Below are 12966 nucleotides of genomic sequence, written 5' to 3' on the forward strand. Positions count from 1 at the left end.
CTCTGATATATGCCATAACATAGGCATTCTTTCCATAGGGTCCCATTGAAAAAAAACATTTGGTACAGATAATATGGGATACATTCTCTGTATAAGATAAGTCTGCAATGCTTTAGTGTACAGCAAAAAAAAAGTATGTCAATGCATGTGCTCAGACCGACTGTGTTTGAGGTCAAGAGAACATTACAATTGCTTCCATTGGGTGAATATATACATTGTTTCTGATGTATATACTAAATATTGGGGTCTGGCGCAGTGCGCACAGAGCCTTAGCCGCTCAGCTTCTAAATGACGGATTTGTAACCAAGTGGACAAATAGGTATTGTAAAATAGATCACAGGGAATAAAGGGTTATAATGTGGTATCTTCAGATTAGGGTGTTAAATTATCCAATAAAATGACATTTTGATCTGTAACAAGCTGAGAACAATATTACAAATGCAGGGGAGAATTGAAGAATGCAATGATTCAGCAGCCTCGTACACCATGCATTTAAGATTAGTGTTGCATAGCTTGTATCATCCATTTCAGCAGGATAATCATAGGAACATACCTGTTTGGATGGTGGCCTGGCCACTGAGCAGCTTCTTAGTTCCACCGCTGGCACATTGACAGTCAAGTGTGCTCGTACACTTGAACCTCCCTGATGTGGAGCCAATGCTAGTTACCGTTTCACTCCTGTTCTAGGCAGGAGTGATGTACCATACTTATTTAGGGTTTACCTGCTGTTCATTAAGTTTCCTTTGTATCTCTTCAGAATCGCTGGTTTCATAGACGATAGGCTTGGACAGCTCAGACTCAATATGACCCAGCCATGTTCTCAGGCTGCTCATGTTCTTATCCAGTTGTTGCACTGCAAGCAATGTCTCCTTTAATTTTTTCACTCTGGGAAGTGGAAATAAAGGCTTTAATATTTCACAAATGAGCAAAATCATTAGCTCTACAGACAATAAGCTTGAATTAAAGTTTTGACATTAATGTGATATAATCTGCTAACATGTTATCCCTATAATCTTATTTGGATATTTTTAGGCACACGTTCTTCACATAAGCATCTTAGCAATGCACTCGCCATCTAACAAACTGAGTAATAACCGTATCACCACAAGGTGCCAAATGGCGTCCACCACTAGTGCAAAGGATCCTTCCGGCCTTGTAGGTAATTGTAATGATTCCAAAATAATCCATAATCGTGTTCCAACTGACTTCATGAAATAATCCATCTTTATTATTCACAGTTTAAAACATAGTGAAGATGTGAGAAATGGATCGTATAAGTTTTCTTCATTATCGTGATGTGAATTGCTAGGAAAGCAGATCATACTGTATATGCCAAGATTGAACTATATTTCAAACTAGCTGAGGAGCCCGGCGTTGCCTGGGCATAGTAACCAACTGTGGCTAGTTATAACAAATTATAATGATTATATTGCACATAAAAACATTTCACATCATATATTCAACACTACAGATTTGCAACACAAATTAAACGATTACCCAAGTATTGATAGTATTTTATTTTCAACTCATTCAAGAGCCTTTTGATAAACAACATGTTTGGTTTTTCCTTTCGGTGCAAAGATGAACAGATTTTTGGCAGTTCCAACTCTTGAACAGATCACGTAAAGTTGACCATGAGAAAAACATGGAGATTGCAAATCGATCCCTACTACTTTCAAGGACTGTCCCTGAGCATTGCTAATGGACATTGCAAATAGCAGTTGAACTAGAAACTGGAGGCGTTTAAAATAAAAAAACAAATCAGATGGAATGAGTGGAATTCTTGGAACGAAAATGTCCTCTCCTTTGGCACATCCTGTTTCTGAGCTGTGTATCTAACCCTATCCTGTGTGATAAAGTCTGCTGAGCTGTGTACCTAATCCTCTCCTGTGTGATACTTTCTGCTGAGCTTTGTATCTAATCCCATCGTGTGATACTGACTGCTCAGCCGTGTATCTAATCCTATCCTGTGTAATACTGACTGCTGAGCAGTGTATCTAATCCTATCCTGTGTGATACTGTCTGCTGAGCCGTGTATCTAACCCTATCCTGTGTGATACTGACTGCTGAGCCGTGTACCTAATCCTATCCTGTGTGATACTGACTGCTGAGCTGTGTATCTAATCCTATCCTGTGTGATACTGACTGCTGAGCCATGCATCTAATCCTATCCTGTGTGATACTGACTGCTGAGCCGTGTATCTAATCCTATTCTGTGTGATACTGTCTGCTGAGCCGTTTATCTAATACTATTCTGTGATACTGTGTGCTGAGCTGTGTATCTAATCCTATCCTGTGTGATAGTCTGCTGAGCCGTGTATCTATTCCTATCCTGTGTCATACTGACTCCTGAGCTGTGTATCTAACCCTATCCTGTGTGATACTGACTGCTGAGCCATGTATCTAATCCTATCCTGTGTGATACTGGGCTCCCCCTGCAGTCTGTGTCAGAGGGTGGTCTGTGTTGGCACGGTAATTAATTGTTATTTCCAGCTTTACAGAAGGACGATACCATAGAAATGATAAGAATAATAGGCCTCAGTTACCACAACTGTCTACAAAGAAAGCTGTTGCTGATAGCAACCAATCACAGCTCATTTTTCATCTTTTAAACAGCTCTGGGACAGCGTGGCGAGTTTTGAGTGGCGACTTTTGGGTTTCGACTTTTATGTGGCGAGGTTGGTGTATGTGTGGTGAAATGTGTGCTGAGGGTGGTATATGTGTTGAAGCACGTGGTAGTGTGTGGCGCATTTTGTGTGTGTGTTCATATCCCCGTGTGTGGTGAGTATCTCATGTCAGGGCCCCACCTTAGCAACTGTACGGTATATACTCTTTGGCGCAATCGCTCTCATTCTTTAAGTCCCCCTTGTTCACATCTGGCAGCTGTCAATTTGCCTCCAACACTTTTCCTTTCACTTTTTCCCCATTATGTAGATAGGGGCAAAATTGTTTGGTGAATTGGAACGCGCAGGGTTAAAATTTTGCCTCACAACATAGCCTATGACGCTCTCGGGGTCCAGACGTGTGACTGTGCAAAATTTTATGGCTGTAGTTGTGATGGTGCAGATGCCAATCCTGGACATACATACACACTCACTTTGAGCTTTATATATTAGATTATGAAGAAAGAAGCAGGATCATTTTATAAACAGTGTGTCATGATCCATTTTTGGATCTGGTCAGTTTGGGCTGCTCACATATAAACTTTTTTCCTTTCTGGCCATCAGGGGTTAATGTCAGTTTTTCCCCCCGGTAGCCGCTGGTGTTACTACATGTTTAGTTAGTTTGCTGGTGGTGACCACTCCCACTTTCCTATATAGGGTCACCTGAGGCATCAGCTGGTGTTGGTGATACATTTCCTTTTGGATACCAACCGTGGTCAAGACAGGAGCTGGTTGTGAGCTGTGGTGCTTCTGCTGAATGCTGATCTGGTGCCTTACTCTGCTGCTTGGTGCATTGCAGCAGAGAAAGCTAAGTGTTGTTTTTCTTACGTTGCGGTGGGACCAGTGTCCACACTTACCAATTCCCTATTGATGGACAGGTGCAGGGCAAGTGAGGGCTAAGGTATCCTGCTCGGCGACAGGTTGGAAGAACCTGTATAGAGACGTCAGGGCGATCAGGGCACATCCTTAGGAGAGTGCAGGAGGTGTCCCTTTCCCCAATCCCTATAGCAGGGCCCACCATTGTAATTGTGTCCCCGGTGTTACCTTGTTTGTCCAGTTGTTTTGGTGACCGACTGATTGTCGGGTTGCGTCACGCAGGGCCATCCACATATCGTGACACAGTGCTGGATTGCGATTGTGGATTCTTTTGGAATACCTACCATTTAAATTTCCCCAAGGGGATAGCTAGGCAGCAGCAGTGGCCAAACATAATCTGTGCTTACAAGTTCTTTACTAGTGAGCTTGTAAGCACTACTCATGTTGGCCAGTATCGCAGGAGCACACTGTTAACTCCAGATCTCAGCCACCAATCTCATGACCCAATGTGCTTCCTACGTTGCAGATGTAAGCCTCTCTCACATATCAGCATCAGAGCGAGCATAGCTCAGGCTAGTGATGGGGCAATGCAGCAGGACTGAACTGTCACTCAATCATGAGTGCCAGCCTGCAGCAATCAGGAACTCAGGAGTAGAGATGGGCAAACCCGTACAGTAAGGTTTGGCGTCTGTACCGAACACCTACTGTTTGGGCATGGACACCGAACACGGACTTTAGCAGGAAGTCCGTGTTACTGTTTGTCGTACTGTCACATGCTTGACAGCAATTCAAACACTGCTTCTGATCGGCAGTAAAATCTTTACGGCTAGTCAGAGAGCTGCGGTTCCCACACTATCAAAAGACAGCATGAGCCCGCAGCTGTGATTGGAGGTATAAAGTTCAACTCCGGTAACTGGACTACCGCTCCCATCAGCCGACGCCTGCTGTCGCTAATATCATTGAGAGCAGGAGCAGCTGATGGCAGTATTCATCAGCCAGCTCCAGAGCTGTAAATAAATAATTTAAAAAAAAAAATGGCGTGGGTTCCGCTATATTTTTGATAACCAGCCAGGCAATACTCACAGCTGGGGGCTGCAACCCTCAGCTGTCAGCTTCGGCAAGGCTGGTTATCAAGAATAGAGGGGTCACCAAGCTGTGTTTTTTAATTATTTAAATAATTAATGAAAACAAAAAAACAGCGTGGGGTCCTCCCCATTTTTGACAACCAGCCTTGCCAATGCAGACAGCTGGGGGCTGGTATTCTCAGGCTGGTAAGGGGGCCATGGATATTGCCCCCCCAGCCTAAAAATAGCAGCCCGCAGCCACACAGAAAATTCTGGCGCTTTGCCCGGCTCTTCTTACTTGTTCCGTATCCTGAGCATTCATTTCTGCCTGTAACCCTGTGCACACTGCAATCTGTCTGTTGAAGGTCATTGTAGGACTGAAACATTTCTTTATTTTTGGATTGCCTGCACAAAATAAAATTATCTGCTTACAACATTTACCTGAGTGTCAAGTTTTCCACAAGATGCAACCAATACTTGACTGCCAATGGGAAGTCCAACCACTGTGACCCATGCCAATTACAAGATCCAAGTGGCAGCAGCACTATGGAAGCATCATGAACCCTCTAGATCAGGGGTTGGGAATCTATTTTCGGTCAATGGTTATTTGGATATTTATGCCATCTTTTGGGTGCCGTACAAATTGGGCACTAACTCTGCTGACAAAGTACATCCTGATGTTGGCATTGCTGTCAGAGCGTAATTTTTCACTGCACGTGCCTAAGCGTTCAGCAGTGAACACTGCATGCACGTGCTTACACAGTAAGAAGATATTAATGGGCCAGCGGCCAACAAAATACAGCAGCTGGCCCAAGCACTGCGGTACCCAGGAACTGCCCAGGGGCTGGATAAAAGGTCATCAAGGTTCGTGAATGGCGCGCGGTCCTGTGGTTCCCCAATCCCTGCTCTAGATGACTACATACAATCACTATACCACAATGGATTGGGTATTGAAGTAAAGTCCTAGCAATATTCCAAAACGCTGGTGTTAAAAAGCCACTGCCATTGTCACCAACTTAGATACCGACTTCTCGATGAAAGTGTTGTCCTAACACGTAGACTTCAGCCTGCGCCTCGAACATTTTGGAGCATTTTTCATTCTTTCTTAGGAAAATAAAGGGGCTCTCTATGTCTACTAACTTTACTTTTAAGCACTCAACATTAAAATTTAAAGACAATTTTCTCGATATTTTAATGGTGTGTCATTCAAGATCGGATAATGAAATCAAATTCAGCTGCAGAAATAATCACGATTCCTCGGTCTCTATGATTACCATACCATGATATCATTCTGTACAAATCCAACATGGCCATAACAATACATTCTATTTCTATCTACAAAAAAGCCCCCAAAAAGCATAACCTTATCTAATCCATGTCTGTATTAGGCTGGAGTCACACACAACGTCAAAAAAATTGGTCCGTTTTTGACGGACCACAATCGCACAAATGTTTCATGAACAGTGATCCATCCGTCATCCGATTTTCATGCGAGGATGCGATTTTCTCGCATCTGAGCGTCCGTTTGACATCCGTCTGGCGAGATTTTGTCGGTGGCTTGCAAAATGGCCATATAATGGAGCACAATGACAGGTTAAAACACAAACGAAAGAATAGATATATACACATAGAATACACACACATATATATATATATATACATATATATATATACATGTATATTAGCTGAAGAGCCTGGCGTTGCCTGGGCATAGTAACCAACTGTGGTTAGTTATAACAAATTATAATGATTATATTGCACATAAAAATCGTGCATCTAATCCTATCCTGTGTGATACTGACTGCTTAGCCATGTATCTAATCCTATTATGTGTGATACTGTCTGCTGAACCATGTATCTAATACTATTCTGTGTGATACTGTGTGCTGTGCTGCATATCTAATCCTATCCTGTGTGATACTGACTGCTGAGCTGTGTATCTAATCCTATCCTGTGTGATACTGCCTGCTGAGCCATGTGTCTAATCCTCTCCTGTGTGATACTGACTGCTGAGCTGTGTATCTAATCCTATCCCGTGTGATACTGACTGCTGAGCCGTGTATCTAATCCTATCCTGTATGATACTGGGCTCCCCCTGCACAATACTATTGTGCCTACAAGATTTTCCGGAATCCAAGTTCCCTGCACCGCCCAGGATTGATTGCATTCCTCCAGACTTCGCATTTGCTACGGTTTGGTGAGCTGACAAAAAACTTTTTCCTTTGTGGGCTCCCCCTGCAGTCTGTGTCAGAGGGTGGTCTGTGTTGGCACGGTAATAAATTGTGTTATTTCCAGCTTTACAGAAGGATGATAACACCATAGAAATGATAAGAATAATAGGCCTCAGTTACCACAACTGTCTACAAAGAAAACTGTTGTTGATAGCAACCAATCACAGCTAATTTTTCATCTTTTAAACAGCTCTGGGACAGCGTGGTGAGTTTTGAGTGGCGACTTTTGTGTTTCGACTTTTATGTGGCGAGGTTGGTGTATGTGTGGTGAAATGTGTGCTGAGGGTGGTATATGTGTTGAAACACGTGGTAGTGTGTGGCGCATTTTGTGTGTGTGTTCATATCCCTGTGTGTGGTGAGTATCCCATGTCAGGGCCCCACCTTAGCAGCTGTACGGTATATACGCTTTGGCGCCATCGCTCTCATTCTTTATGTCCCCCTTGTTCACATCTGGCAGCTGTCAATTTGCCTCCAACACTTTTCCTTTCACTTTTTCCCCATTATGCAGATAGGGGCAAAATTGATTGGAGAATTGGAACGCGTGGGGTTAAAATTTCGCCTCACAACATAGCCTATGACGCTCTCGGGGTCCAGATGTGTGACTGTGCAAAATTTTGTGGCTGTAGCTACGATGATGCAGATGCCAATACATACATATACTTTTTCCCCATTATGTAGATAGGGGCAAAATTGTTTGGTGAATTGGAATGCGTGGGGTTAAAATTTCGCCTCACAACATAGCCTATGACGCTCTCGGAGTCCAGACGTGTGACTGTGCAAAACTTTGTGGCTGTAGCTACGACGGTGCAGAAGCCAATACACACACTTTTTCCCCATTATGTAGATAGGGGCAAAATTGTTTGGTGAATTGGAACACTCGGGGTTAAAATTTTGCCTCACAACATAGCCTATGACGCTCTCGGTGTCCAGACATGTGACTGTGCCAAATTTTGTGGCTGTAGCTGCGACGGTGCGGATGACAATCCCGAACATACATACATACTCACATTGAGCTTTATATATTAGATATATATATATATATATACATACATACACACACACACACGTCATTGAGACACATATATACATATACACAGTACAGACCAAAAGTTTGTGGACACATCTTCTCATTCAAAGAGTTTTCTTTCTTTTCATGACTATGAAAATTGTAGGTTCACTCTGAAGGCATCAAAACTATGAATTAACACATGTGGAATTATATAATTAACAAAAAAGTGTGAAACAACTGAAAATGTCTTATATTCTAGGTTCTTCAAAGTAGCCACCTTTTGCTTTGATTACTGCTTTGCACACTCTTGGCATTCTCTCGATAAGCTTCAAGAGGTAGTCACCGGAAATGGTTTTCACTTCACAGGTGTGCCCTGTCAGGTTTAATAAGTGGGATTTCTTGCCTTATAAATAGGGTTGGGACCATCAGTTGTGTTGTGCAGAAGTCTGGTGGATACACAGCTGATAGTCCTACTGAATAGACTGTTAGAATTTGTATTATGGCAAGAAAAAAGCAGCTAAGTAAAGAAAAACGAGTGGCCATCATTACTTTAAGAAATGAAGGTCAGTCAGTCCGAAAAATTGGGAAAACTTTGAAAGTGTCCCCAAGTGTAGTGGCAAAAACCATCAAGAAACTGGCTCACATGAGGACTGCCCCAGGAAAGGAAGACCATGAGTCACCAATGCTGCGGAGGATAAGTTCATCCGAGTCACCAGCCTCAGAAATCGCAGATTAACAGCAGCTCAGATTAGACACCAGGTCAATGCCACACAGAGTTCTAGCAGCAGACACATCTCTACAACAACTATTAAGAGGAGACTTTGTGCAGCAGGCCTTCATGGTAAAATAGCTGCTAGGAAACCACTGCTAAGGACAGGCAACAAGCAGAATAGACTTGTTTGGGCTAAAGAACACAAGGAATGAACATTAGACTCTTTAGGCTCTGCGGCCTCCCCTCAAACACTCTCGCACCCCTCCAATCTATTCTAAACTCTGCTGCCCGACTAATCCACCTGTCCCCCCGCTATTCCCCAGCTTCTCCCCTCTGTCAATCCCTTCACTGGCTCCCAATTGCCCAGAGACTCCATTACAAAACCCTAACCATGACATACAAAGCCATCCACAACTTGTCTCCTCCATACATCTGTGACCTCGTCTCCCGGTACTTTCCTGCACGCAACCTCCGATCCTCACAAGATCTCCTTCTCTACTCCCCTCTTATCTCCTCTTCCCACAATCGCATACAAGATTTCTCTCGCGCATCACCCCTACTCTGGAACTCTCTACCACAACATATCAGACTCTCACCTACCATCGAAACCTTCAAAAAGAGCCTGAAGACCCACCTCTTCCGACAAGCCTATAACCTGCAGTAACCACCGATCGACCAAACCGCTGCACGACCAGCTCTACCCTCGCCTACTGTATTATCACCCATCCCTTGAAGATTGTGAGCCCTCGCGGGCAGGGTCCTCTCTCCTCCTGTACCAGTTATGACTTGTATTGTTTAAGATTATTGTACTTGTTTTTATGTATACCCCCCTCACATGTAAAGCGCCATGGAATAAATGGCGCTATAACAATAAATAATAATAATAATAATAATTAGACCAGTAAAAATCTGTGCTTTGGTCTGATGAGTCCAAATTTGAGATCTTTAGTTCCAAGCACCGTGTCTTTGTGCGACGCAGAAAAGGTGAATGGATGAGACTCTACATGCCTGCCTCCCACCGTGAAGCATGGAGGAGGAGGTGTGATGGTGTGGGGGTGCTTTGCTGGTGACACTGTTGGGGATTTATTCAAAATTGAAGGCATACTGAACCAGCATGGCTACCACAGCATCTTACAGCGGCATGCTATTCCATCCGGTTTGCGTTTAGTTGGACCATTATTTATTTTTCAACAGGACAATGACCCCAAACACACCTCTAGGCTGTGTAAGGGCTATTTGACCAAGAAGGAGAGTGATGGGGTGCTACGCCAGATGACCTGGCCTCCACAGTCACCAGACCTGAACCCAATCGAGATGGTTTGGGGTGAGCTGGACCGCAGAGTGAAGGCGAAAGGGCCAACAAGTGCTAAGCATCTCTCTCTCTCTCTCTCTCTATATATATATATATATATATATGAGACACATGGTTTACATACAGTAAACCATTTAATTGCATTTTTTTTATATGTCCCTAACTAATAATTAGATTAGGGTATGTGTGCGAAATTTGGGACATGTAGGTGTTAAATTAAGGGGTTAGTTCGATGAAAAAAATTGCGTAGGCTCTCACGGCAATTTCTCACCAAGAGAGCGAGTGACGGCATATTTTAATAGCCTTGAGAGGGACCATTGTTTTTGGCCCCCCACTGGCTACAAAAATCTGCCCCCAGACACCACAGAAAAGGCGCATCTATAAGATGTCTTTTCTGGCACTTATCCTCTCTCATTCCACTCCCGTGTAGTGGTGGGATATGGGGGTAATATTAATGGGTTAATGTCACCTTGCTATTGGAAGGTGAAATTAAGCCGGATTAATAATGGAGAGGTGTCAATAAGACACCTCTCCATTATTAACCCTAGATTATTAAACGGTTAAAAAAAACACACACATTAATTAAAAATTCTTTAAATGAAATAAAGGACACCAAGTTTTTGACCATATTTATTCCTCTGCTAATCCATAAATAAACCATAGACCTGTAAAAAAAATAAAACAAAAAAGCAACAACATCCTTACCTCTCCGCTGGTCAGTCAGGTCCCCCGCTACAATCCATCAGGTTTACACCGGGACCAGTGCTATTGGGACCAGTCCGCTGTAAACCACGGCCAGAATGAATTAGTTTATCTCTGCGCAGCCTCCCTCACGTCCCTGGCTGACCTGAGGTGAACTGATGAGCGTGGGAAAAAATGCAGAAACTTTCCCACGCTCATTAGTTCATCTCCGGGCAGCCAGGGTGGCTGCGCAGAGATTAACTAATTAATTCTGGCAGTGGTTTACATTGGTCTGGTTGCATTAGCACCGCTCCTGTTCTAAACCACTTAACCCTTTCTGATGGATTGTAGCGGGAGACCTGACTGACCAACGGAGAAGTATGTATATTGTTGCTTTTTTGTTTTATTTTTGTTACAGGTCCATGGTTTATTTATGGCTTAGCAGAGGAATAAATCTTGTCAAAAACTTGGTGTCTTTATTTCATTAAAATAAATTTTAATTAATGTCTGTGTGGTTTTTTTAACCGTTTAATAGTCTAGGGTTAATAGTGGATAGGTGTCTTATTGACACCTCTCCATTATTAAACCGACTTAATGTCCAATAGCAAGGTGACATTAACCCATTAATATTACCCCATATGCCACCATTACACGGGAGTGGGATGAGAGAGGATAAGTGCCAGAAAAGGCGCATCTTATAGATGCACCTTTTCTGGGGTGTCTTGGGGCAGATTTTTGTAGTCGGGGGGGGCCCAAAAACAATGGTCCCTCTCAAGGCCATTCTAATCTGCCCTCACTCACTGGCTTTACCTCTCTTGGTGGGAAATTGCCGCGGGAGCCCACACAATGTTTTTCAACAAATTAACCCTTTAATTTAACACCTAGATGTCCCAAATTTTACACACAAACCCTAATCTAATTATTAGTCAGGGATATATAAAAAAAATACATGAAATGAAATGGTTTACTGTATGTAAACCATGTGTCATTTCATGTCGGGTTCTGGAATGATTTTACAGAAGCCGGCAATTGAATTAGCGGCTATTCTGCTATGTAGAACTCTATGAAATGTAAATATAAATATATATATATATTAGGGTGCAAAGGAAATACATGGTAAAAATTAAGTCGCAAGTTTTTGAAGGTCTTACCTCCTAATTTTGTTCCTTTTTTGTCATAGATATTTTATAATTTTCTTTTTTTAAGATTAGTTATTTACTGGTTGCTTAATGGCACATCATATTGCAGTTTTAAATGTTTGTTTAGTATTTATTATCATGCATATCCCGCGTTATGTATGGTATGTTATGCCGTTTACCGATCAGATTAATTGATTTTATATTTTGATAGATCGGGCGTTTCTAAACGCGGCGATACCAACGGGCGTTTCTGAACGCGGTGTGTATTTTTTTAACCCTTTAATTTTCAATGGGGCAAAAGGGGGGTGATTTGAACTTTCAGGTTTTGTTTTGTTTTTTTTAAAAAAAAATTTTTACAATTTTTTTTTTTTACTAGTCCACATGGAATAATTCACATGCCTTGAGCAAGTGGTAAATCTAAATTTAATGTCAACATATTTTACATGGTGAATCTTTATGCCAAAAGGAACAAATTTGAGGGGTGAGACTTACCAATTTGCAAAGTTCATCTTTCCTTGGCACCTAATATATACATATATATATATATATATATATATATATATATATATATGTGTCTCAATGACATGTACAGTATATATATATATATATATATATATACACACACACACACACATATACATACACGTATATGTGTCTCTATCTATTCTTTTTTTTCTTTATTAAACATGTTAGTATGATTTTACTGTATTGCAAAATGAATTGCCGGCTTTTGTTAAAGGACACCAGGTGCAAGTCACACTTGTGGTTCGTTTGTAATTTTTCCTCACACCTATAGATTTGCATTGGCGAGTCCGATCCAATAATCAGTGACAATCGCAGCATGCTGCGATTGTCTCGGGCCGAGAAAAAGAGCTGACAAAAAAATCGGCTGATCGGAGCTGCCCCATAGATTAATATTGGGACGATTGCAATGCAATTTTTTTATCGCATTGCACTTGTCCATTTTTGTCGCTAGTGTGACCCTGGCCTTACAGTTCAATACACACTGCAGACCTCAATCTTGCCAGTGTATATTTAGACTAGTGCATACACTGCCTTCCTGACAACAGGCTGGTTGCTTGGGTCTTGTAACACAAAACATAACACCAGCCTAACGTTAACTGGTACAGTGCACATCACCAACTAGATTTTTTCGCCTTCATCATACAGACACACACACGAACACATTATAGTGACACACACACTGCATATACAGTACAGACCTAAAGTTTGGACACACCTTCTCATTCAAAGAGTTTTCTTTCTTTTCATGACTATGAAAATTGTAGATTCACTCTGAAGGCATCAAAACTATGAATTAACACATGTGGAATTATAT

At 42.1% G+C, this 12966-nt stretch overlaps 1 protein-coding gene across 5 annotated transcripts in view; it reads right to left on the reverse strand.

Moving 5' to 3' along the window:
* SYNE1 (spectrin repeat containing nuclear envelope protein 1) overlaps window positions 1-12966 on the reverse strand; it is a 591877-nt gene that overhangs the window by 54485 nt on the left and 524426 nt on the right. For all 5 annotated transcript variants that reach the window (XM_073557690.1, XM_073557686.1, XM_073557687.1 and 2 more), the window contains one exon: window positions 723-885. In XM_073557690.1, the coding sequence (XP_073413791.1) occupies window positions 723-885 (163 nt within the window). The remainder of the gene's footprint in view (window positions 1-722; window positions 886-12966) is intronic.

This window comes from Dendrobates tinctorius, unplaced genomic scaffold (assembly GCF_039654945.1).
Source record: "Dendrobates tinctorius isolate UK_male_01 unplaced genomic scaffold, ASM3965494v1 ptg000250l, whole genome shotgun sequence".
Taxonomy (NCBI): domain Eukaryota; kingdom Metazoa; phylum Chordata; class Amphibia; order Anura; family Dendrobatidae; genus Dendrobates; species Dendrobates tinctorius.